This window comes from Hyperolius riggenbachi, chromosome 5 (genome assembly GCF_040937935.1).
Source record: "Hyperolius riggenbachi isolate aHypRig1 chromosome 5, aHypRig1.pri, whole genome shotgun sequence".
NCBI classification, from domain to species: Eukaryota; Metazoa; Chordata; class Amphibia; order Anura; family Hyperoliidae; genus Hyperolius; species Hyperolius riggenbachi.
This window is the reverse complement of record NC_090650.1, coordinates 256,734,314-256,761,466: the sequence shown is the minus strand read 5'-3', so window position 1 is coordinate 256,761,466 and position 27,153 is coordinate 256,734,314. Positions and strand designations below refer to the sequence as shown.

Sequence of the window (27,153 nt, the reverse complement as noted above, 5' to 3'; positions counted from 1 at the left end):
AAATATCTGCAGTGCAGCGATCTGATGTCAGTCACTTATATGGTTCTCCTGTTGGTAAAATGAAAAAAAAAATTGCAAATCCATAGGGTAGCTGCATTCTGTCACCATACATACAAGGAGGGGGAGCAGAGATCAGAAAACATTGGTTAAATTAAAAACAATTAGAAAACACAAAGCATTAAAACGGTTAAAGAAACATTTTAATTCTACAACAAAATGTAATTGGAATTAAAAAAAAAAAGCCAAACGTTTAACTGTTCCTTCTTGGCATAAAGAAGGCAATCAAATTTCCAGGAAAAAAAAGAAATTGAAATACGAGTGTTATCCCTTGAATCCCCTAATATGTTTAAATCTGGTAATAGAGGATAATGTTATGCATCTGGTCTTTGGTATATAATCAGCTTTCACACACTCTTCTCCAATCCCTCCTCAGGCGTAGAGCGTCTCTGCTGCTCCTCTCCCAGCTCTCTGTCACCATGACAGCTGAGGTCTCATGTAGATCTGCTATTAGCACAATGTCCCTCAAAACTTCTCTGGAAAGGACTCCATCTCCTGCTTAATTCGCTTCTCTATCAACATCATCAGCTGGCTGTCGTTGGTGGGAATGTTGATACTAGCGAACACTTGTTTTTGAGTCTTCTTGGCTGCAAGTAAAAAAGGACAAAATGACTTCCTTTCTCCTAATCTGTATAGCTGGCAGCGACTCCCGGCTTTCCTGGCTCTGCGGGTTGCAGAAAGCTCTCTCAGGGATTCAGCCAGGGACAGCACTGCTGCCAGGAAATGATGTTTTCCAATGGACATGAATGCAGGTGTGCACAGTTTACCATCATTCTACAGGGAAAGAAATAGCAGCAATTTGTATGCATTCAACAAACTGTGTTAACAGGATTTAATGTACCACAGGCTACCAAAAACCGCTATGTGGTTCATATACCCACATTTCCATCCAAACACTGAAATTTCCTTATTCACTGCTCTAAACGCAGATCATGATTTATGGTCTGTGTTAGCCAATATAACAAGCTGTGACCACTGCAAAACTTTAATAGAACTTCTCACGCATGCATGGGTCAGTCATTGGCAAACTACATTAAACTAACCTGTTTAAGCTGAGAATAACTGGCCCTCTTACATCTTCCAAAGCACGCCTGAAGTGAAAGGGATAAGGGAGCTGCCGTATTTATTTCCTCTTCAAGGGAACCTAAACTGAAAGAGCTATGGATGTTTCCTTTTAAACGATAACAGTTGCCTGGCAGCTCTGCTGATCTCTTTGGCTGCAGTAGCGGGTAAATCAGACCTGAAACAAGCATTCAGCTAATCCAGTCTAACTTCACTTATAGCACCTGCTCTGCCTGATTGTTCAGAGGCTGTGGCTGAAAGTATTAAAATCGCAGGATCAGCAGGAGAGTCAGGCAACTGATATTATTTTAAAAGGAAAAATCCATATCCTTGTCAGTTTAGGTTCCCTTTTAGTCTCCATATTCCTCTCACTTCAGGTGTGCTTTAACCTCCCTAGCGTTCTGGACGAGCCAAGCTCGTCCAGAGACGCCGGAGGTCACCGCTCAGGCCCTGCTGGGCCTGATTTGAATAATTTTGTTCTTCAAACACGCAGCTAGCACTTTGCTAGCTGCGTGTTTGCTGCGCTCGCCGCCGATCCGCCGTTACCCGACGCGAAATAGGCCCCCCCCCCCCCCCCGCAGACCCCGTGCACAGCCTGGACAATCAGTGCCAGGCAGCGCTGAAGGGTGGATCGGGACTCCCTATGACGTCGATGACGTCATGCCGTTCATCGCCATGGTGACGGGGAAAGCCCTGAAGGAAATCCTGTTCAGAACGGGATTTCCTGACGAGCATAGGCGCCGGCGGCGATCGGAAGGGTGGGTGGGAATCGGAAGGGAGGGGGGTATCATGTAGCTAGCGCTAGGCTAGCTACATGATTAAGAAAAAAAATTAGGTTTAAAAAACCGTGCGCAGCCGTGCGGCTGCGCATAATCAAAACGCCGGGGAGGTTAAGTGCCATTTATTTCAGTAAAAGGTGAGAAGGCAGACTTATTGTATAAGTTTAATCTGTTGCGGCGGTCTAATAAATGTGTACTTTAACCACTTGCCGACCGCCTACTTCATATTGGCGGCGGCAAAGTGGCAGCCCCAGGACCACGTAACGCAGAATGGCGTCAGGTCCTGGGGCACTCTTTGGCCGGGGATCGCGCGCTGGGATGCGCGCGCATCCGCCGGCAATAGGCTCCGCCCACCCGCGACGTCAACCCGACGGCCAATCGGAAGCGCCGGCGGGTTGTTAACCCGACGATCCCCGGATAGGAAGCGTATAATACGCTTTGTAATGTTTACAAAGTGTATTATACAGGCTGCCTCCTGCCCTGGTGGTCCCAGTATCCGAGGGACCACCAGGGCAGGCTGCAGCCACCCTAGTCTGCACCCAAACACACTGATCTGCCCCCCCCCTGCCCCCTGATCGCCCACAGTACCCCTCAGACCCCCCCCTGCCCACCCCCCAGACCACCATTTGCACACAATCACCCCCCTAATCACCCATCAATCACTCCCTGTCACTATCTGTCAACGCTCTTTTTTTTTTTAGTCCCTAAACTGCCCCCTGCTCCCTCCTGATCACCCCCCCCACCCCCCAGATTCTCCCCAGACCCTCCCCCCCCCCTGTGTACTGTATGCATCTATCCCCCCTGATCACCTGTCAATCACCCCCTGTCACTGCCACCCATCAATCAGCTCCTAACCTGCCCCTTGCGGGCAATCTGATCACCCACCCACACCAATAGATCGCCCGCAGATCCGACATCAGATCACCTCCCAAATCCATTGTTTACATCTATTCTCTCCTCTAAACACCCACTAATTACCCATCAATCACCCCCTATCACCACCTGTCACTGTTACCCATCAGATTAGACCCTAATCTGCCCCTTGCGGGCACCCAATCACCCGCCCACACGCTCAGATTGCCCTCAGACCCCCCCTTATCAATTCGCCAGTGCAATATTTACATCTGTTATTCCCTGTAATAACCCACTGATCACCTGTCAATCACCCATCAATCACCCCCTGTCACTGCCACCCATCAATCACCCCCTGTCACTGCCACCCATCAATCACGCCCTGTCACTGCCACCCATCAATCAGCCCCTAACCTGCCCCTTGCGGGCAATCTGATCACCCACCCACACCAATAGATCGCCCGCAGATCCGACATCAGATCACCTCCCAAGTGCAGTGTTTACATCTCTTCTCTCCTCTAAACACCCACTAATTACCCATCAATCACCCCCTATCACTGTTACCCATCAGATGAGACCCTAATCTGCCCCTTGCGGGCACCCAATCACCCGCCCACACCTCAGAACGCCCTCAGACCCCAGCCCTGATCACCTCGCTAGTGCATTGCTTGCATCTATTTCCCCCCTCTAATCACACCTTGAGACACCCATAAATCACCTCCTGTCACCCCCTAGCACACCTACCCATCAGATCAGGCCCTAATTTGCCCCGTGTGGGCTCCTGATCACTCGGCCAAACCCTCAGATCCGCCTCAGACCCCCTTCAGATCACCTCCCCAGTGCATTGATTGCATCTATTTTCCCCTCTAACCGCCCCCTGAGACACCCATCAATCACCTCCTGTCACCCCCCTAGCACTCCTATCCATCGGATCAGGCCCAATACATCCTGTCATGTAAGAGGCCACCCTGCTTATGACCGTTTCCACAAAATTTGCCCCCTCAAAGACCACCTGTCATCAAAATTTGCAGATGCTTATACCCCTGAACAGTCATTTTGAGAAATTTGGTTTCCAGACTACTCACAGTTTTGGGCCCGTAAAATGCCAGGGCAGTATAGGAACCCCACAAGTGACCCCATTTTAGAAAGAAGACACCCCAAGGTATTCTGTTAGGTGTATGATGAGTTCATAGAAGATTTTATTTTTTGTCAAAAGTTAGCGGAAATTGGATTTTTATTGTTTTTTTCACAAAGTGTCATTTTTCACTAACTTGTGACAAAAAATAAAATCTTCTATGAACTCACCATACCCCTAACGGAATACCTTGGGGTGTCGTCTTTCTAAAATGGGGTCACTTGTGGGGTTCCTATACTGCCCTGGCATTTTAGGGGCCCTAAACCGTGGGGAGTAGTCTAGAAAACAAATGCCTCAAAATGACCTGTGAATAGGACGTTGGGCCCCTTAGCGCACCTAGGCTGCAAAAAAGTGTCACACATGTAGTATCGCCATACTCAGGAGAAGTAGTATAATGTGTTTTGTGGTGTATTTTTACACATACCCATGCTGGGTGGGAGAAATCTCTCTGTAAATGGACAATTGTGTGTAAAAAAAAAATCAAAAATGTGTCATTTACAGAGATATTTCTCCCACCCAGCATGGTTATATGTAAAAATACACCACAAAACACATTATACTACTTCTTCTGAGTACGGCGATACCATATGTGTGACACTTTTTTGCAGCCTAACTGTGCTAAGGGGCCCAAAGTCCAATGAGTACCTTTAGGATTTCACAGGTCATTTTGAGACATTTGGGTTCAAGACTACTCCTCACGGTTTAGGGCCCCTAAAATGCCAGGGCAGTATTGCAACCCCACAAATGACCCCATTCTAGAAAGAAGACACCCCAAGGTATTCCGTTAGGACTATGGTGAGTTCATAAAAGATTTTATTTTTTGTCACAAGTTAGCGGAAATTGATATGTATTGTTTTTTTTTTTCACAAAGTGTCATTTTCCGCTAACTTGTGACAAAAAAAAAAATCTTCTATGAACTCACCATACCCCTAACGGAATACCTTGGGGTGTCTTCTTTCTAAAATGGGGTCACTTGTGGGGTTCCTATACTGCCCTGGCATTTTAGGGGCCCTAAACCGTGAGGAGTAGTCTAGAATCCAAATGCCTCAAAATGACCTGTGAATAGGACGTTAGGCCCCTTAGCGCACCTAGGTTGCAAAAAAGTGTCACACATGTGGTATCGCCGTACTCAGAAGAAGTAGTATAATGTCCATACGATAGTAGAAAGAAAGATGGAGCACCAGCTCTTGCAATTAGGATTTATTAGCGTTCACATAGGCATAACAGGTAAACCAGTAGTGAGGGTAGGAGTACCGGCCTGACAGCCGTTTCGCGGCAACTGCCGCTTTCTCAAAGGCACAAAAAGGTATCAAGCATTGCAGGACAATGTAATCAATATATACAACATGTTAACACTTACCACACCCCTCTGTCTCTGCATCACAGATTGGTACCGCGCCGCCCCCGTTACAGCGTTCGCGTACGCTTCCGGGTAGTAGCCCGTCCACTTCCGGGATCATGTGACTCACCCACCAATCGGCGCTCAGGAACGACGGACCTATCCAGAGCTTAGGATAGGAGGCCAATCCGGCGCTGCGCTTGGTCCACGTCACGACGAGCGTCCGTAGCTACCATGGTAGCTCCAATCATGATGCAGAGATTTGCTTGGGGCGGGTACCTGCAAGCAAAATGAAAATAAAGATTAAAGAATTAAAAGGCTACCTGAATAAACAGATTAAAAGCAATTAAAAGAACATATAGAGAGGCATGCTGAGTACGAAGCTTAGGAACTCCAATTAGTATGCATCTAGAAAACAATGTAATTCATTGCGTTCATTAAGTCCTTGTGCATAACAGGCATCAGTTATTGAGATAATTTTTGCTTCCTCCTGCAAAAGAATTTGCTTACGATTACCACCTCTATGGGGAATAGGTACATGTTTCAGGCCCATAAATTTTAAACCACCTGATCTCCCATTATGACATTCCCTCATGTGCAGTATAAATCTCCCCGCTCCAACACCTGTCCGTATAGAGTTGACATGTTGCTGGAATCGGGTTGCTAATTGCTGTTCAGTTTTGCCAACATAAAATCTTTTACAGGGACACATGATTGCATATACAACGTAAGTGGACCTACAGTGCATATAATCCCTAATGACGATATCTGTACCGCCCAACTGTACATTTTTTCCAGGTAGGAATTGGTCGCAATGATTACATGTTCTGCATCTAAAATTGCCTTTGGGGTAGAGATGCTGAAGCCAGTTTTCCCTTTTTATCGGTCGTAGCTCACTAGATGTGACAACATCACCCACTGTTTGGGCTCTCCTAAAAGTAATTAGGGGTTTCTCTTTGGTAATGCAAACACCTTCAATATGCAATTCACGGGAGTGTGGGGGGGAGATAGGGTGGAGTTTCTTGATCTACAATTATTCATTAGGGGAGAAGAACTTGCAACTAGAGGATATCGAAAAAACACCGCTACCAACTCTCTCCTAAAATACAGTAGCTACCACCCTAGACATACCCTTGAAGGGATCCCATACGGACAGTTCTTGCGACTCAGACGAAATAATAGTCTTGAAGAAGACTTTGAGTCACAAAGCTTCGAACTGGGTATGCGATTCCTAGCCAAGGGATATCCCTCAGAACTGGTGATTAAATCCTATCAAAAGGCAAAAAGTAGGGATCGCATGGACCTTATTTTAAAAGAAAGAAAAATCAGACAGACGTCACGTTCTAAAGGTGGTCGTGTAGCGATGGTGTTTGATTATTCTCCAATGGCTACACAGATACGAACCAGTATCCTTAAACACTGGTCCATCTTAAAATGTGATCCCTCCTTAAATTGCATTACCAAAGAGAAACCCCTAATTACTTTTAGGAGAGCCCAAACAGTGGGTGATGTTGTCACATCTAGTGAGCTACGACCGATAAAAAGGGAAAACTGGCTTCAGCATCTCTACCCCAAAGGCAATTTTAGATGCAGAACATGTAATCATTGCGACCAATTCCTACCTGGAAAAAATGTACAGTTGGGCGGTACAGATATCGTCATTAGGGATTATATGCACTGTAGGTCCACTTACGTTGTATATGCAATCATGTGTCCCTGTAAAAGATTTTATGTTGGCAAAACTGAACAGCAATTAGCAACCAGATTCCAGCAACATGTCAACTCTATACGGACAGGTGTTGGAGCGGGGAGATTTATACTGCACATGAGGGAATGTCATAATGGGAGATCAGGTGGTTTAAAATTTATGGGCCTGAAACATGTACCTATTCCCCATAGAGGTGGTAATCGTAAGCAAATTCTTTTGCAGGAGGAAGCAAAAATTATCTCAATAACTGATGCCTGTTATGCACAAGGACTTAATGAACGCAATGAATTACATTGTTTTCTAGATGCATACTAATTGGAGTTCCTAAGCTTCGTACTCAGCATGCCTCTCTATATGTTCTTTTAATTGCTTTTAATCTGTTTATTCAGGTAGCCTTTTAATTCTTTAATCTTTATTTTCATTTTGCTTGCAGGTACCCGCCCCAAGCAAATCTCTGCATCATGATTGGAGCTACCATGGTAGCTACGGACGCTCGTCGTGACGTGGACCAAGCGCAGCGCCGGATTGGCCTCCTATCCTAAGCTCTGGATAGGTCCGTCGTTCCTGAGCGCCGATTGGTGGGTGAGTCACATGATCCCGGAAGTGGGCGGGCTACTACCCGGAAGCGTACGCGAACGCTGTAACGGGCGGCGCGGTACCAATCTGTGATGCAGTGACAGAGGGGTGTGGTAAGTGTTAACATGTTGTATATATTGATTACATTGTCCTGCAATGCTTGATACCTTTTTGTGCCTTTGAGAAAGCGGCAGTTGCCGCGAAACGGCTGTCAGGCCGGTACTCCTACCCTCACTACTGGTTTACCTGTTATGCCTATGTGAACGCTAATAAATCCTAATTGCAAGAGCTGGTGCTCCATCTTTCTTTCTACTATCGTATGGACAATTATCTGAATTGTGAGCACGGCTACTAACTGGGAGCGATCACATTGTGTCTTCTGTCAGCCAGCAACTGGTGCCAACCACATTTATCTCTCTTGACTGTTGAAGTAGTATAATGTGTTTTGGGGTGTATTTTTATACATACCCATGCTGGGTTGGAGAAATCTCTCTGTAAATGGACAATTGTGTGTAAAAAAAAACCAAATTGTCATTTACAGAGATATTTCTCCCACCTAGCATCTGTGTAAAAATACACCCCAAAACACATTATACTACTTCTCCTGAGTACGGCGGTACCACGTGTGGCACTTTTTTGCACCCTAAGTGCGCTAAGGGGCCCAAAGTCCAATGAGTACCTTTAGGATTTCACAGGTCATTTTGCGACATTTGGTTTCAAGACTACTCCTCACGGTTTTGGGCCCCTAAAATGCCAGGGCAGTATAGGAACCCCACAAATGACCCCATTTTAGAAAGAAGACACCCCAAGGTATTCCGTTAGGAGTATGGTGAGTTCATAGAAGATTTTATTTTTGTCACAAGTTAGCGGAAAATGACACTTTGTGAAAAAAAACAATTAAAATCAATTTCCGCTAACTTGACAAAAAAAAAAAATCTTCTATGAACTCACCATACTCCTAATGGAATACCTTGGGGTGTCTTCTTTCTAAAATGGGGTAATTTGTGGGATTCCTATACTGTCCTGGCATTTTAGGGGCCCTAAACCGTGAGGAGCAGTCTTGAAACGAAATTTCTCAAAATGACCTGTGAAATCCTAAAGGTACTCATTGGACTTTGGGCCCCTTAGCGCAGTTAGGGTGCAAAAAAGTGCCACACATGTGGTATCGCCGTACTCAGGAGAAGTAGTATAATGTGTTTTGGGGTGTATTTTTCCACATACCCATGCTGAGTGGGAGAAATATCTCTATAAATTGACAATTGTGTGTAAAAAAAATAAAAGAATTGTCATTTACGGAGATATTTCTCCCACCCAGCATGGGTATGTGTAAAAATACACCCCAAAACACATTATACTACTTCTCCTGAGTACGGCAATACTACATGTGTGGCACTTTTTTGCAGCCTAACTGCGCTAAGGGGCCCAAAGTCCAATGAGCATCTTTAGGCTTTACAGGGGTGCTTACAATTAGGCACCCCCCAAAATGCCAGGACAGTGAACACACCCCACAAATGACCCCATTTTGGAAAGTAGACACTTCAAGGTATTCAGAGAGGAGCATAGTGAGTCCGTGGCAGATTTCATTTTTTTTTGTCGCAAGTTAGAAGAAATGGAAACTTTTTTTTTTTTTTTTGTTACAAAGTGTCATTTTCCGCTAACTTGTGACAAAAAATAAAATCTTCTATGAACTCACCATGCCTCTCACTGAATACTTTGGGATGTCTTCTTTCCAAAATGGGGTCATTTGGGGGGTATTTGTACTATCCTGGAATTTTAGCCCCTCATGAAACCTGACAGGTGCGCAGAAAAGTCAGAGATGATTGAAAATGGGAAAATTCACTTTTGGCACCATAGTTTGTAAACGCTATAACTTTTACCCAATCCAATAAATATACACTGAATGGGTTTTTTTTTTATCAAAGACATGTAGCAGAATAACTTTCGCGCTCAAATGTATAGGAAATTTTACTTTATTTGAAAAATGGCAGCACAGAAAGTTAAAAAAGTCATTTTTTTGACAAAATTCATGTCTTTTTTGATGAATATAATAAAAAGTAAAACTCGCAGCAGCAATCAAATAGCACCGAAAGAAAGCTGTATTAGTGACAAGAAAAGGAGGTAAAATTCATTTAGGTGGTAGGTTGTATGACTGAGCAATAAACCGTGAAAGCTGCAGTGGTCCGAATGGAAAAAAAGGCTCTGGTCCTTAAAGGGACACTTAAGTCAAACAAAAAAAAAATGAGTTTTACTCACATAGGGCTTCCAATAGCCCCCTGCAGCTGTCCGGTGCCCTCGCCGTCTCCCTCCGATCCTCCTGGCCCCGCCGGCAGCCACTTCCTGTTTCGGCGACAGGAGTTGACAGGCTGGGGACGCGAGTGATTATTCGCGTTCCCAGACACATTAGCACCCTCTATGCTGCTATATGGTATATGATGTATGCTATAGCAGCATAGATGGCACTATTGTGGCCAGGAACGCGAAGAATCACTCGCGTCCTCAGCCTGTCAGCTCCTGTCACCAAAACAGGAAGTGGCTGCCGGCGGGGCCAGGAGGATCGGAGGGAGACGGCGAGGGCACTGGACAGCTGCAGGGGGCTATTGGAAGCCCCAGGTGAGTAAAACTCATTTTTTTTTTTTGACTTAAGTGTCCCTTTAAGGGGTTTTATGACTGCAGTCCTTAAGTGGTTAAACAAAACCTTAACTAGAGTCATATATACAGACCTAGTGCTGAATCCTTTTAGAGAATGCCATTTATCTATCTGTTGTGCAGATACTTCTTACTTTTTGAGCCACTTACCCAAAATATACTATGTATATGTATGTACTACAATAAAAAAGTGCCACTTTATTAATTACATAAAGATATCCTGTATGGCCCCACTAAACTAAAATTAAACACAGCAGGGCCCTGCATTCCTCACCACTGCAGTGTTGTATAAAAGTGGCACGTACATTCCCTCTCTGCACCAGTCTTTGGCCTCAATTCACTAAGCTTATCTCCTGTCTTTAACCCATTCAGGTTCCGTGGTTTTCACGAGAGAAATGTTCACCTCCCATTCATTAGCATATAACTTTATCACTACTTATCACAATGAACTGATCTATATCTTGTTTTTTCCGCCACCAATTAGGCTTTCTTTGGGGGGTACATTTTGTTAAGAGCCACTTTACTGTAAACGCATTTTAACAGGAAGAATAAGAAAAAAATGGAAAAATTCATTATTTCTCAGTTTTCAGCCATTATAGTTTTAAAATAATACATGCCTCCATAATTAAAACTCACGTATTGTATATGCCCATATGTCCCGGTTATTACACCGTTAAAATTATGTCCCTATCACAATGTATGGCGACAATATTTTATTTAGAAATAAAGGTGCATTTTTTCCATTTTGCATCTATCACTATTAACAAGTTTAAAATAAAAAAAATATAGAAATATTTCATCTTTACATTGATATTTAAAAAGTTTAGACCCTTAGGTAAATATTTACATGTTTTTTTTTTTTTTATTGTAATGTTTTTTTTTATTTATAGTAAACATTTTATTTGGGTAGTTTTGGGAGGGTGGGGGGTAAACAATAGATTTATAATGTAAATGTGTATTGATTTTAATTTATTTTCATTTTCAGGTGTAGTATTACTTTTTGGCCACAAGATGGCGGCCATGAGTTTGTTTACATGACGTCACTCTAAGCGTAACACACGCTTAGAGTGGCGCATCAGGAAGGGAACGGCCAGAAAAGGCGCAGCTTCCAAAAGAAGCTGTCGCTTTTTCAGTGGGGGAGAGGAATCAGTGATCGGGCTTCATAGCCCGATATATTGATTCCCTGACTACTGAATCCGCGGCCGGGAGTGCGCGTGCACGGGCGCGATCGGCCGCGGGGGCGCGCGGTAGCGCACATGGTTTCTGGACGTAGTTTCTACGTCCAGAAACCAAAATAGGTTAATAACCTTTCTAGAGTTATCACCATGGTGATAAGGCATGTAGTATTAAGGGAACATTTTACCTCAGGCAAACCTAAAGTTAACTCTTCAATCCTTAACCACTTTACCCCCCGCCGTACGGATTTCTCCATCCCTTTTTCCACCCTTATAAAACCAAGGGACGGAGAAATCCGTACCTCCCACGCTACCACCGCTGTCCACGCTGCTGCCGCTCATGCGCGCACTCCCGCCGCTCGTGCACGCCGCCGCCGCCCGCCGATCAATGAACGGGAAAATCCATTCCCGTTCGTTGATCTAAGCCCCCGCAATGATCTGCTGCTTCTATGAGAAACAGCGCGATCATTGTGATCTTCCTAGGCTCATAGGGCTTCCTGTGAGCGTCCTTCCGGACGCTTACAGGTCACATGAACACAAACTTACTGTGGCCATCTTGTGGCCAAATAGTAAAACTACACCCTAAAGCATTTTACATATACAAATACATTAGTTTTACACATTAAATTAACTCATTACCTCCTACATTCCCCAATTTTTTTTTCCGTATTTAAAAAACAAAAAACAAAATACAATAAAAAAAAAACAAAAAAAAACATAAATAGTTACCTTAGGGACTGAACTTTTTAAATATTTATGTCAAGAGGGTATAACACTGTTACTTTATAAACTATGGGCTTGTAATTAGGGATGGATGCCAGTGTTCTCCCAAGAGCCTTTTAACTGGGCGGAGCGCCCGGCTGGTGGTCAGTCCCCGCCCGGCTGCTGTGATCACTCCCTGTCAGCAGCGCATTTGTCGTTCTCCACACTTGTCCAGCACAGCGCTCAGCGGCTGTGGCATTGGAGCTGGCCCGCTGTCACTCTGACACAATCTGCGCCCTCCTCCTCCTCAGCTCCTGATTACAAAGCAAGACCGCGGGAGCTTTGAAGGAGTCGGAGCACTCAGAGAAAGAACTGAGAGAACGTGGGCTTGTTGTGTTCCCTCTGATGAGTCACTCACTGATCTGCCTGAGTGAGTAGGGCAGAGAACGGCTCTCCTCCTGTCTTCCCATCATGGCCATGCAGGACATTTCCCAGCACGTGCCCCAGCCTCCCCCGATCAGAGGTCACAGCACATAGAGAACAGCGTAGAGCAGCACTCGTTCATGCGTTCATGCCGGGGAGAGCAGCAGCAGGGCAGATGGTTATCTGATAGCAGTAATGGTCCCCCAGCAAGGGAATCCTTGTGATGACTGTCAGCTGCCGTCTCTGTGCTACCGAGACAGGTATAAAACAACTTTACAGCCACTACTGCTTCCCTTCCCCCACTGCTCTGCCGGAGACATTACATAGCTAGCTGTCCTGGACATCAGTCTGCAGACTTCCTGCAGTGTGCTGTGCACTCACAAACATTTTCTTTTCTGCATTAGTCTGTCTCCCTCTTATACATTTCTCTCTCACACACTTTCTCCCTCTTTTTCTTTCCCCTTTCCCAGTCCTTTTCACACACACACTCTCTGTCCCTCAAAGACAATCTATCTCCCTCCCAGACACTCACATCTATTACTCTTCCCTTAAGTTTGTATTCACTTCTTCTACTCAACCCCCCTCTGTCCTCTATATACTGCATTTCCTGAATACAGTATGTATGTCTGCTTACCAGTGCTTGATTTTTTTAAGGGGAGAAGCCACAGCACAAACCCCCAAGCATTTTTATTTTCCTTTGTAGTGCATGCTGTTTAGCCATAGACAAACAACAAGCATGTCTACACTGGGTTTACTACTGCTATGACAGCCAAAACTATTGTGAGACTTTTTGAATTAGATAACAAAACAGTCTGTGGGGATGTGTGGTTTTGGGCCTAAATTAGTCACCCTGTCTTCAGCCCCTTTCTGGTATTAATCCGGCTTTGGCAGCACTTTATCGGATTGCATATCAAAACGGCACCATTCAGTGCAAGATGCCTTTCTCCATTAGCATCACTTAGTGTAATCCTCTCTCCCTGTCGGAAATGCCTAGCATGATTACCTCACCAGGTAACAACCAGCGTGCTCCACCTACTCTTCTCCCCAGCATGATCCTCCCTGTCCCCTCTCACCTAGTAGTAGTAGACATCACCCTCTTTCCCCACCCATCGTGACCATAATTTCCCACCCGGCTACTTTTTCATGCCACCCGGCTGGAAAAAAAATTCTGGGGAGAACACTGGATGCAAAACTGAAAAAAATGCACCTTTATTTCCAAATAAAATATTGCCGCCAAACATTGTGATAGGGACATAATTTAAACGGTTTTATAACCGGGACAAATGGGCAAATACATTTCATGGGTTTTAATTACAGTAGCATGCATTATTTAAAAACTATAATGGCCAAAAACTGAAAAATAATGATTTTCCCCACATTTTTTCCTATTTTCCGATTAAAACACATTTAGAATAAAATAATTCTTGGCATAATGTCCCACCTAAAGAAAGCCTAATTGGTGGCGAAAAAACAAGATATAGTTCATTTCATTGCGATAAGTAATAATAAAGTTATAGACGAATGAATGGAAGGAGCGCTGAAAAGTGAAAATTGCTCTGGTGTTTCAGGGGTAAAACCCATTAGTGGTGAAGTGGTTAATATAACTCCAGAACTCTAAAGTTAAAGACAAGCTGTTAATTAACTATGTGTGAACTATATATGTATAACTATAACTATATATGTATAACTACAGAGGAGGTAACTTAAAATTGTCTTTAGGCTCAGGTCATGTCACCACTATCTAGTCAAATGCCAGAGAAGAGGAGAGGAACTTGTATAAAAGCAGGACTGGAGCAAGGGGAAGTGGGGCAGGATGCAGTGAGAGCTGAAATACTGAAGTGGCAGCATAGTGTAGTTTAGTGTAGCTTAGCTGGTGGGGGCAGCAGGAGTTAGTATAGTGTAGCTTACATAGAGTAGATTAGAGCCAGCTTGGGGAAAAAGGTCTATAAAATGCCCCTGCACCAGGTTTAATTTTTTTTATTCCCTAATCTTTTACCCCTAAACATAGGAGCATTTTATAGTTTAAAAAAATACAGTAAGTTACATTACACTGCATCTACACTTAGCAAAAATATAAAACCCAACACTTTCGGTTTTGCCCCCATTTTGCATGAGCTTAACTCAAAGATCTGAAACATTTTCAACATACACAAAAGACTAGTTACTCTCAAATACTGATCACAAATCCGTCTTAAAGGAATCTTCAGCAAAAAAAACAAAAATCAGCTTTACTCACCTGGGGCTTTCTCCAGCCCCTTGCAACCGACTGTCCCACACCGACAACTCCGCTCTCCGCCGCTGTCCCAGGCTCCCCGCATGATGCAGAGGCCGACCCTGAGGTTGTCCTTACTAAGCCTGCGCGGACCGCCACTGTCAATCAAGCCCACGTTGTACGCGGCTAACTGCGCAGGCACACCTTAAGGCACGTACACACCTTTGTACGCACCTTGTGTACATGCCTTTAGACTGGCCACAATAAAAGGCCACTCTAAAATGTGCACAGTTTTGCCTTACGTTTGCTCAGTATAATTCACTTCAAAATCAGATGCAATTTTCGCACAACAAATGCAATGTTTCTGCGTTTCCATTAACTTATTATATGTGAATCCCATTTCTTTTCCCCAAAAAAATTGCCATGTCATTGGCTTGCATTATATGAACGGCAAACGCAAAAAACTGAAAATGCACAGAAATTGTGTCACGTGAAAAAGGTACGTAGGCCTGTGTTCACAGTGGAAGCTGCATTGCATTACCTGTAAAAACGCAACAGAACAAATAAGTCGCACCACACGGTATGTTACTTTTATGTTGCATACAGTGAAGCATAGTCAATGAAAAGCTTCTATTAACGCACTCGTTATGTGGTAACACGCTGCATGCAGTGCATTGGGATACAGTAGTGCGTTGGACATCAACGCATCACATGTACTCTGAACGTTGCATAATCTTACTATTGTAGTGCTACTTTTTGTGTTAAGATGCCTCCATAGTTGCACCACAACGTACCACTGTAAACGTAGCTAAGGCCTTGTTCACAGTGCTGTGGTGCAGAGCAATGGCTGCTTTGGAATGCGGCTTGCCGTACTACACCACCTATGCAATGTTCACAGTGCCGCAGTAGCATTGCAGTATACCGAGTTGCAGTACTGTAACAGACTGCATGCACTGCATTACCACGAAACGCGTGCGTTAACAGTTACAGAAATGCATACTTTACATTGACTGTATGCTTCACTGTGTGAGACAACACGGCTGCAGTACAACTTTTTCTTTCCTTTGCGCTCCTATTATACATGTCCCACAGTGAAGGTGGCCTAAGGGCCCGTTTCCACTATCGCGAATCCGCATGCGCATAGCCAATACAAGTGGATGGGCCTGTTTCCACTTGTCCGTATGGCTGAGCGTGTTTGTGTGCGGGGAAAATCTGCACGGGAGAGCCGTCAGAATTCGCTCCCCGCACGATATGCGTATCGCATACAATGTATTTTATAGGGAAATCGCATGCGGTTTTGGCATGCGTTTTTCCCGCGATTTCGCACAGGGACCAATGTTAATTCATGCAGCGACATGGTTAAAATCGCATACATACTACCCTATGCAAAATCGCATGCGAAATCGCTGTAAAAACCGCATGCGGAATCGCAACCGCATGCAAATTCGGCAGCGGTGATTTCCCGGCGATTCCGCACCGCAATAGTGGAAACGGGCCCTTAGAGGTATAACACATTGTAGACAGTTGCTTTACATGCAATACAGAGGTTTTAAATTATGCAAAGTCAAATCTCTTTATGTAAATTGATTTAAGTAATCTGTGCAGCTTCATGAAATTTGACAAGCACCAAAACTAGAGTAAAGGTGCGTACACACATGCGACTATAGTCGTTTGTAACGATCGTTCCCCGATCTTTACCAACGACGATCGTTACAAAAAACGAACCACCGACTATTAAGGCAAACGACGAACGAGCCAAATCGCTACAAAAGAAAGTTCTGTCTCGGCGGATTTTAACCAACGACGATCGTTTGCAAAAGTAGTACATCGTTGGAAACGATCGTTCGTACTAGGCTTGACATGCGCATTTCACTATTTCTTCGTGAAACTTCTCTTTTTTATGCGCAGGCGCAATAGTTGCTTTTTGTGATGTAACGTTCGTTCTAACGATCAGATTGTTACACACCTTTTAAAACTAACTTTAGTTAGGTCGTTCTTTCATCAATTAAAAGTTCGTTCGTCGTTCTTAACGAACGATCGTTGTCGCATGTGTGTACGTAGCATAAGGGAGGGACAGATTCTATGTCAAGAGTGTTATTGCTGTCTATGATTCCATTTCTGAGTTTTCTATTCAGTTTCTGTGCCAGAAGAGAAGAGAGGAAGTGATCTGAGATATCTTCAATGGAAACCGACAAAAAACAGATGGAAGCGAAAACAGAGATGTGTCAAGTCTGGGAAAGGTTTTGAATATCTGGGAAGTTTTAATACTGTCTAGGTTACCATTAACAGCCCATTCACTTCCTGCCCCAATCACGCAAAACAGGAAGTGAGGAAAAATATCCTCAATGGGGATACAGAAAACAATAAAAACATGAAAGTATTTCTAACCCTGCCCCAGTCTATGCAGATTGAAATTAAAACAAAGTTAAAAAAAAAAACAAAGACTGGCTTTAACTGCACTTAGAAAGAATTGAGTGCATCTGATACATAAAAGAGAAATACAACAAAACAAATGGCACATCATACACACCTAATCGCTGTGCAAAGGAACTTGAAGTGGGGTCTGATTTGTCTCCAAGAATCAAAGTGGAAAGCGGTACGGAGTCCTGCAGCAAGATAAATATTTATGTATTATTCATGATACACATTCGGTTATTAACCACTTCACCACTGAGGGGTTTTACCCCCTGACCACCAGAGCAATTTTCACCTTTCAGCGCTCCTTCCATTCGTCTATAACTTTATCATTACTTATCGCAATGACATGAACTATATCTTGTTTTTTCCGCCACTAATTAGGCTTTCTTTTTTAGGTGGGACATTATGCCAACAATTATTTTATTCTAAATGTGTTTTAATGGGAAAATAGGAAAAAATTTGGGGAAAAAATTATTATTTTTCAGTTTTCGGCCATTATAGTTTTTAAATAATGCATGCTACTGTAATTAAAACCAATGAAATGTATTTGCCCTTTTGTCCCGGTTATAAAACCGTTTAAATTATGTCCCTATCACAATGTTTGGCGCCAATATTTTATTTGGAAACAAAGGTGCATTTTTTTTCAGTTTTGCATCCATCCCTAATTACAAGCCCATAGTTTATAAAGTAATAGTGTTGTACCCCCTTTAAATATTTAAAAAGTTCAGTCCCTAAGGTAACTATTTATGTATTTTTTTTTTATTGTACATTGTTTAATTTTTTTTTAATTACAAAAAAAAAAAAAAAATTAGGAGTGTGGGAGGTAAGGAGTTAATTTTTTGTGTAAAAGTAATTTATTTGTATGTGAAAAATGTTTAGGGTGTAGTTTTACTATTTGGCCACAAGATGGCCACAGTAACTTTTTGTTTAATGCGACCTCCAAGAGTCCTTCCGGACTCTTGGAGGAAGTACTAGGAGGCTGGGTAAGTGTTTTTTTTTTTCACAATGATCGCGCTGCTCATCGGAGAGCAGCGGATCATTGCGGGGCTTAGATCAACGAACGGGAATGGATTTTCCTGTTCATTGATCTCCGGGCGAGCGGCGTGTTTACGAGCGGCCGGCGGCGTGTTTACGAGCGGGAGCGCGGGCAGCGGCGGGAGTGCGCAAAGTACGGATTTCTCCGTCCCTGGGGATTAAAGGATGGAAAAAGGGATGGAGAAATCCGTACGGGCGGGGGTAAAGTCTCATGCAGTTTTGTGTTTTACACAGACACACTAGGAAGCTCGTTTATAGTGCAATGCACATATGACACCATAAAGGCATTGCAACGACAATGGAGAAAGAGTCTGATAATGCAAACCAAAAGTAGGCCTAAATTCTGTCATTAGACCCTTACTTAATCACCCTGGCGGTAATGACGAGCCTGGCTCGTCCAGCAGAAACCTGCTGAAAGTGGTAATGACGAGCTAGGCTCGTCAATGCTGCCAGGGAGATATCCTGTTTCTCTGCACCGCCGGCTCCACTTTTTCCTCATTAGAGGGATTCCCCAGGATGGCTGGATGCCTGTCAGCACACTTTGGGTAGCGATCTGTGCTACCCCCAGCGTGCAGAACTAGCATCCAGCCACTCTAGGGAATCCCTGTGGGCAGAGAATGTGCTGGCTGTGTGCGGGATTCCCCTTTCTGTGTGGGCGGGTGGCTGGGTGCCCCTTCTGTGCTGGGGCAGGATATCCCCCTTCTATGCGGGCTGGTGGCCGGTCGGGGACTCCCCCTTCTATGCGGGGGGAGTGTCCCCTTCTGTGTGGGCAGGCTGTGGGTGGCTCCTCCCTCCCAATCCCACGTGCGTCCCCCCGTACCCCCCCCTTCCCCTGATCTCCTAGCCACCCCGGTATCCATCCCTACACTACTCACTCGAGGGCTGTCTCCTGCGCCGGCCGTGATGGGTACCCTCCCCCTCCATCGCTAAAATCCCGGTCTGTGTAATTACAGTACGCGGCTTGGTGACGTCACCAAGCCTCGTACTGTAATTACACAGAACACGAGACTTCGCGATGGAGGAGGAAGTGCTGCAGCCGCCGCAGGAGACAGCCCTCGGGTGAGTAAATCAGGGCTGGAGGAGACTGGTGGTGGTGGGGGGTCGGGTTGATCGGGGGGACACCTGGCTACCTATACATCTGGCAAAACATCTAGCTAGCTATACATCTGGCAAAATATCTGGCTACCTATATACCTGGCTAAACATCTGGCTACCTATATACCTGGCTAAACATCTGGCTACCTATATACCTGGCTAAACATCTGGCTACCTATATACCTGGCTAATCATTTGGCTACCTATATACCTGGAAAAACTATACACCTGGCTATACATCTGGGTCTTATACTCACCATTGGCGTGCTGATCCCTCATCACGTACCTCTGATAGCTTCCCCAGTGCCTTCTTCCATGTCCCTTGGCGGATTTTGCTTCATGCCCCCGCCGATCGGCGTTGATGACACCAGGGTCACACAGCGTCATCAACATCTCACTGCAAACACTTATTTTTTTTAATTGAATTCAATACAATAACCTATACTGAATTCAATATTAAAAAAAAAAAAAAAAAACCCTTGAAAATTATTTGAAATTAATTGAACCACTTTTTGCACAGAAATCCTGGGGAAATTGAACGCCAGGGTGGCTACGAAAGGCATGTATATTTAAGATTTGATAAACAATCGATATACTGATCATTTATCATGTTTTGTGTCCCACTGGATTTTACAGCAGAGATTCAATCTAATGCCTAGTACACACCATACAATTTTCTGTTATATATTTCTGTTTAGATTATTTTCTGTAGAGACTGGTCATTATCTCTGGTGCATTGTCTTCTGGTTATTTCCTGCTGAGTAGAACAATGCCTAATTGCTAGGCAGATAGATGGTTAGAGGTTGTAAATTATCTATCTGGGGGGTAAATCTAAAGGTGGGTCTACACGCGACGTGGCTTATCGATCGAGCCGCTGATGTAGCTCGATTGATAAGATCCGACAGGTCCGATCTCGCCGCCGCCGATTCCCTGCTCGTTCCTTACGAGCGGAAAATGGCAGGGAATCGAGTGGAAGATAAGCAGCGCCGGTGGGGACGAGCGGTCATCGAATCCGCCGCACGCGCGAGCGAGGACACGGCGGGTACGCCCGGGGAAGAGGCGATCCGGCGGCTAATCGAGCTGCCGGATCGCTGCGTGTAGATTTAGCTTAACAGAAAATCTCAGAGAATTGTATGGTGTGTACCTAGCATAACATTCCTCTCCCTGCTACAGCTGCAAGCTTTGTAGTACTTGTTGCAGTACAAAACTAGAGCCTCACTCATTACCACACCCCCCCCCCCCCCCAATGCTATACCTTGTTCCATCTCCCAGAGAACAGCCTTCCCCATCAATATTTCATGAACATGGTGATCAATCATCAACTCAGTAGTGTTGGTGTTGGAATTCGACACAGCGAATTTGAAAATCCAAATACTCTGGACCGCCACTGTTCCGCACCTGAACGAGGTGTGCTTCATGTGATGCACAACATGACACGCAAGGCAGTGAACTCTATGTGTCTCCCATGAGTCCTCCAGGTGCAGTCCTGCCCCACCCCCTCCCATGCCTCCCCAGGTGCCCTCATGTATTCCCCTTCTCTGCAGTCCTTCCTCTCTCCCTCCCCCTTGTGACTCTCCCCCCCCCCCCCCATAGTGTTAATAGCAACTCACCTTCTCCATGCTCCCGGGTTGATCAAAGATCACAGAGATCCCCCCGCTAGCCTCCTCTCCCTCCCCTTGTGTATCTGGCCCTCCGGGTGTTGGAGTCAGTAGCGGCAGCTTACCTCCGCAATGTGCCCACGATGACTGCAGACATCAGTCTCCCCTGCACTTCTCGCTCTAGTGACCAGCTTGAACTGATGACGCACAGTTCAATCCGGTCACTAGAGCGAGAAGTGCAGGGGAGACAGCTGTCTGCAGTCATCGTGGGCACATTGCAGAGGTAAGCTGCCGCTAGGCTGCCACTAAGGGGGCCAGAAATCACAAGGGGGAGGGAGGGAGCAGGCACACAAAGGCAGGGAATTCCTGACATGGCTGTGGGTCCAATCGGCGTTCGTAAGTCGGGGATTCCCTGCCTTTGCCGTATAAGACGCAGGGACTTTTTCTCCCCATTTTAGGAGAAAAAGTGCTTCTTATATGGCGAAAAATACGGTACCTAAAACATCTCCCTTGTGTGGTACAACTAAGGGCCAGTTCACACGCACACTTGCACATCATTTACCGCTGTTTATGCAAAAGCAGCATTTTGATCTTTATTTTCTCCACTGTCTGGAAGCAGCACGGTCTGGTCGTTCTGGGGTCCATTAGCGCCGCGCTCCTGTGTCCCCCTGCGGAATGAAAAATGACGATCGCTGGGAATCGCCATTGAAAATCAACAAATGCTTTTCTGAACGCTTGCAGAAAAACATTTGGACAAGATTCTGGGCAGGCGATTGAGACATCCACCTGAACCAGCCATAAATGTCCATACACACACTGGTCTGAATTCTGAGTGGTGCACCATAGCAACTGCCATGGCGGGGGTGGTCATTCTGGTCAGACCAGCGTGACTCCATCAGGCGCACAATGATTGCATGAAGATGCGGCGTGTTTGATTTTTAGCAATGCCCGGGCACAGCCTTTGGCTGATGACGCCTCTATTACAATGCGTGGGGGGGGCGAAGGGACGACAAGCGCATCTGACGGAGTGGCTTCCAGCGGGTGGGAAAGTGCCAAGAATAATGCCGTTGGGTCATGCTTGGGCATAGCTAAAGGTCCAACATGCCAGATCTTTAGGGATCATCACTGGGCCGCTGCACACACTCTGGTTTGCTGCACAACTCTTTGCCATGGTGATCGTTATAGTCAGTCATGGCCGAGTTCAGACCAGTGTGGCAATAAGTGTCATTCTCTGTACAATATACTGTATGGTATTAGTTTCCAGAACTGAATTTTCTATAATGCTGTAATATCTGCCAGTGCCTACTGCCGCCAGTAAGTGGTACGCATACACCATTATAAATAACTCTTTCCAGGACAGTTTTCAGCGTTGATGAAGCTAATTCGTCCATGCCGTTTGTAGCAAGTTTGTAGTAAGCATCGTCCTTACCACCAGGGAGGTTAATCAGGAACAACTTACTTTAAGGGCTGGTGCACACCAGAGCGGTTCTGGAGGGTTTTTTAAAACGCTTGCAGGGGGAAAGCCGCTTGGCTAATGAAAGTGAATGGGAAAGTGAGCGGGTCGTTTTTTCCACAAACGCAAACTCGGGGGCTGCAGCATTTTTTAGATTTCTGAGGCGTTTCTGCCTCAATGTTAAAGTATAGGAAAGTAGAAATCCGCTCTGAAAACCGCTAGATCAGAGTGGTTTTCCAGGCGTTTTTGTTACAGAAGCTGTCTAGTAACAGCTTTACTGTAACAATATTTGGAATCTGCTACACAAAAACGCTAGGCATGTTTAGAAAACCTCTCTAAACATGTCTAGAATCGCTCTGAAATCTGCTTCAAAAACCTCTAGTGTTTTGCGGATCTGCTAGAGGTTTTTGGTGTGCACTGGGCCTGAGTGATTATTTTACTTGTAAATGTGCTGAAAGTTTATTTTTATCACATAGGTAATAACTAATGTATGAGAAGTTTTGTGAATAGAGCCAATTATCTGCAAAGTTTATTTTGATTTGTCACTTCAAGTTGACAAGGACAGCATATTGATTGTTGCAGTTAACTCAGCTGTTAACTGGGGAGATTAGGTATGCAGCATTACAGAATAATGAAAGTCTACTGTAGATCATTTTGTTGTGATGAGTAGTGATAAAAGATTTTGGTGAATGAACGGAAGGAGCGCTGAAAGGTGAAAACTGCTGTTGTGCTCAAGGGGAAAAACCCCTCAGTGAAGTGGTTAAAAGACATTCAGTTCCAGGTCAAATAGTACACTTCCTGTTTTTCTGCACACAGAAAATTGCAAAACGAAAACACTTTCAAAATTGCTTGCAAATAATGCAAATCGCACAAAAACAGTTGGTAATCACTTAAAAACTGCCCTCAAAAACGCTTGCAATTTGTAGTGTGAAATAGGCCTTATGTACGCTTGCATGAGCACTCATTTTTACCCCAAAGTACAGTCCATTTGTGCAAGCAACCAAAATTGGCCTCAAGACATCCTTCTCCATTGTCCCATTTTTTCATCCATAGGATGGTAATTGTGCATTAATTAGCATCGCACCATGTTTGGGGTATAGCAGGTCTGTATGCTTTATGGCTGGTTCAGATAGACGTCTGAGAGAAGCTTGTTTCATTTTGTTAAAATGCTTTTGTGCTCCTGCCCAGAAAAACGCTTCAGGTAGTTTGCGTAAGTCGTCGCGTTCAGAAGTTTAGGGAGTACAATGACAAATGTGCTGTTTGTTAAACGCAGCCAACTCCAGAAGCTGCATGTAGTGTGTGGGAAAACTCAACTGTGCATTTGCTTTCCAGCATAGCTTTTTTTTTCTTAGTAAGAGGGGTTCTCGGTCAGCAATGAGCACGCTTAAAAAAAATCTTTGTGAAGCAAGCCCTAAATTAGATGCTGCGTCTTTCTACCACTAGATGGCAATATTTTACAACTGAACAACATCATCATCATATAAATTTCAGTGGATACAAATTAGATTTGATTTTAAAAACACATTTCACAAATTTAAAAAGAGAAACCGTACATTTAATTCAAAGAATGGAAAAAGTAAAATAAAAAATGACAAATAAGCAGCCCTGTGTTGTGCGAGATGCTACGCAACAATTTATTTTTACTGTGGAAGTATAGTAAAGGACACCTGTAAGCAAATACAAAAAAAAAAGTTTAACTTACCTGGGGATCCTACTGGCCCCCTGCAGACGTCCTGTGCCCCGCCTGTGTCTCCCACTGTGGCTCACTTCTGTTTTCGCCGACTTTTATGTTGCCGGGAGCATCCTGAGCAGGCACAGTACGTGGTTTTCTTGTACTGCGCCTGCAGGACGCGCAGGTGCAGCGACAGTAAAGTCACAGAAAACAGAAGTGAGCAGCGGCAGGGGACTGGAGGATCGCTATATCCCGGATGCAGGCACAGGACGTCTGCTGGGAGCCGGTAGAAGTCCCAGGTAAGTTAAACTTTTTTTTGTTTTTGATTACAGGTGTCCCTTAAAGAGGAACTCCAGTGAAAATAATGTAATAAAAAAGTGCTTCATTTTTATAATAGTTATGTATAAATGATTTAGTCAGTGTTTGCCCATTGAAAAATCTTTCCTCTCCCTGATATACTGTACCTTCTGACAGTTATCACATGGTGACATTTTTACTGCTGGTAGGTGATGTCAGTGGAAGGAGAAGCTGCTTGCTGTTTTGGCAGCTGGAAACAGCTGTTATTCCCCGCAATCCAACAAGGCTCCCACAGTGTGATGTCAGGACCATGGTCCTGACATCACACTGTGGAAGGGGTTTGACCACAATATAAGCCATACAGAGCCCCCTGATGATCCGTTTGAGAAAAGGAATAGATTTCTCATGGGAAAGGGGGTATCAGCTACTGTTTGGGATGAATTTCAATTCTTGGTTACGGTTTCTCTTTAAATACTTAATAGTTGTTCCCCTAGTGTTGGTACCAGTAAAATTGCTGTGCACTACTTGCATGCAGCAACTTTACCGCCGTTGAAGGCGGAGCCCACTAACGCAGTTGTCTACTTCTGTCCACTTTTCAGCATTTGTAACTTTGATGTAAGGAGTTTTGAATCAGGATGATACAATTTCAAAACTCCTTGCTTTTACTGATGGCTAGCACGATACAACACTCTACTGCTTCTACTAACTTTTATGTGCAACTGGAAAGGGGACACAACTGTATCAGTGGACTCAGGCCCTTAGTGCCTTAATGCCATAGGCCATTCACCAATGAAAGCAGAAAACTCCAAAAGAATTGCACTCAAAATACCTCACTAGACCAAAAACAATACGAGGGGGTTAACAATGTTCAGTTGCATAACACACTTGTGTGTGAACTGCAATGGAGACTGGACATAGACTTTAAAGAGAACCTGTAACAAAAAAAAAACATCCCCTGGGGGGGTACTCACCTCGGTAGGGGGAAGCCTCAGGGTCCCAATGAGGCTTCCCCCTCCCCTGCAGCTGCAGGCAATCCAGCGCTGGCTCCCCCGAAGTGTCCCGCAATCCAGGGCTCGACAAGACTTGATATATTTACCTTCCCTGGCTCCAGCCGGGGCGCCGTTGTACTCTCCGCACTGAGATAGGCAAAATAGCCGATCTGTCGGGTCCGCTCTACTACGCAGGTGCAGGAGACTTGCGCATGCGCAGTAGAGCGGCCCGACAGCGATCGGCTATTTCCACCTATCTCCGAGCGGAGAGAGCCGATACTGCACCTGTGCTGGAGCCGGGGAGGTAAATATTTACATCCCCGCCGTTCCAGGAGGATTATCGCCGCCGTGGAACACAGGAGGACGGGGGAAGCCTCAATAGGATCCAGAGGCTTCCCCCACCCTAGGTGAGTACCCCCAGGGGAACTTTTTCTCATTACAGGTTTTCTTTAATACAAAGCCTGCATGCAGCGAGTTAGAATAATGTGATCCATTACAATGCAGTACTGTGAACAGCCGCATAGAATTGTATGGTCAGTGAGTTGACATGCAGAATTATTCTGCAACACAACTGAGCACTGTGAACTGGTCCTAAGGGCTGGCAAGTGCCGGACTCTCAGTAAATGTAGATAGTTGTATGTGGAAAAAGGAGTCAATTGTGAGAAGTCCATGATGAAATTCAGGGTTTGGAGAGTTATGAGGATGTTCCAGACTGTAATAGCAGTTTTGTAAAATGCAAAATGGTCAGCATCAGCACAAGCAATTATAAAAGTTGCTCTTTATTGAAACATGTGCTGCCCCAATACTCAGCAAATACCGAGCATTAAACGTACGACACTGGCGGTTGCAAATAATTACAGGGTGAGATTCCTCAGAGAAGGCGCGCATGTGCAGTTATGCACAGTCCGTACAGCATGCATGCACTGTATGGCAAGTTGCATAATCTAATGCAGAGGTCCCCAAACTTTTTCGGTCAAGGGCCGGATTAACATACTTCAGACTGCTGAGGGCCAAAGTATACATATTAGCCCCAGGCTATGAATAAGGACATTGCTGTCCGAAACATGTCAGCCTTTTTAATTTGTTTTGTACAATACATTTGTTTGGATGTCGCCGGTTGGAGTGTGCGGATACTACTTCTAAACCAATTGGACAGCAGTATCACCTGATGTGGAATTGGATTGGAAGCCAGAGAATGGCTGCTCACTGGCTTCCCTGTGGATGGGTGGTACCAGCACTGCTATTCTATATGCGAGCCACCGATATTTAAAGATGCAATGGGAGCCGGTGAAAAAGCCTCAGGAGGCTGCATTCGGCCCGCGGGCCTTAGTTTGAGGACCACTGATCTAATGGGTCGCAACATCTTTCACCACAGTGGCATTTGCAGTTACAGTCTATCCCCTTGGCCTCAAATGTGACATGATAACGAATCAACGGAAAACAATGCCAAGTATTTTTCTACGCAGCCATAGCCTTTGGCCATGGTGAAATGAGCCCCTGGCCTTGTGAACCGACCATTGCTTGCAAAATGTACAACTGAAATGCATGGCCTGAGTTTTTTCCTGTCAAAAGAAGGATTTTCAGTGCAGAGGAATTTGTTTCCAGCAGGAAATGTTTGAGTTATCTGCACTGATCTGTTTCATGAAGAGTGATGGAGGGGTAGATGTTACGTCAGGCACTATACCTATGTATGACATGGCATGAATAACACTCACATCATATCTGCTGCACATGGCCACTGCCAAGTTACGCAGAGTGGGACAGAATCCGACCCAGAGGAAGAAGCAGTCCTGCAGGCTCATCACATGGAAGTGCACCAGCTTGTCACAGAGCTTCTCGCTGAAGTTGTGTATAGAGGTTTGATGCTTCGCACTGCTCTCCATCTCTGCCACACTCGCATTTCCCGGCGCTGCCATGACGTCATCAACCT

The 27,153-nt window shown here is 44.9% G+C and overlaps 1 protein-coding gene across 1 annotated transcript; it reads right to left on the bottom strand.

The window, feature by feature from the left end:
- Positions 1–182: 182 nt before the first annotated feature.
- On the bottom strand, positions 183–27,153 carry PSMG4 (proteasome assembly chaperone 4). The gene is made up of 3 exons (XM_068236822.1): positions 26,939–27,153; positions 17,197–17,272; positions 183–644 (listed from the first exon to the last, which is right to left on the bottom strand). Exons 1-3 carry the CDS (start codon positions 27,137–27,139, stop codon positions 523–525), a joined length of 399 nt encoding a protein of 132 aa, XP_068092923.1. The 5' UTR covers positions 27,140–27,153; the 3' UTR covers positions 183–522.

What these genes read in the sequence shown, in the direction of transcription:
- PSMG4 (XM_068236822.1), bottom strand. Translation starts at nt 27,139, where the DNA reads ATGGCAGCGCCGGGAAATGCGAGTGTGGCAGAGATGGAGAGCAGTGCG. An exon ending in CCATGTGCAGCAGATATGAT is followed by an intron (nt 17,273 to 26,938) that starts GTGAGTGTTATT and finishes ATCTTGCTGCAG; the next exon opens with GACTCCGTACCGCTTTCCAC. An exon ending in TTCCTTTGCACAGCGATTAG is followed by an intron (nt 645 to 17,196) that starts GTGTGTATGATG and finishes TTTTACTTGCAG; the next exon opens with CCAAGAAGACTCAAAAACAA.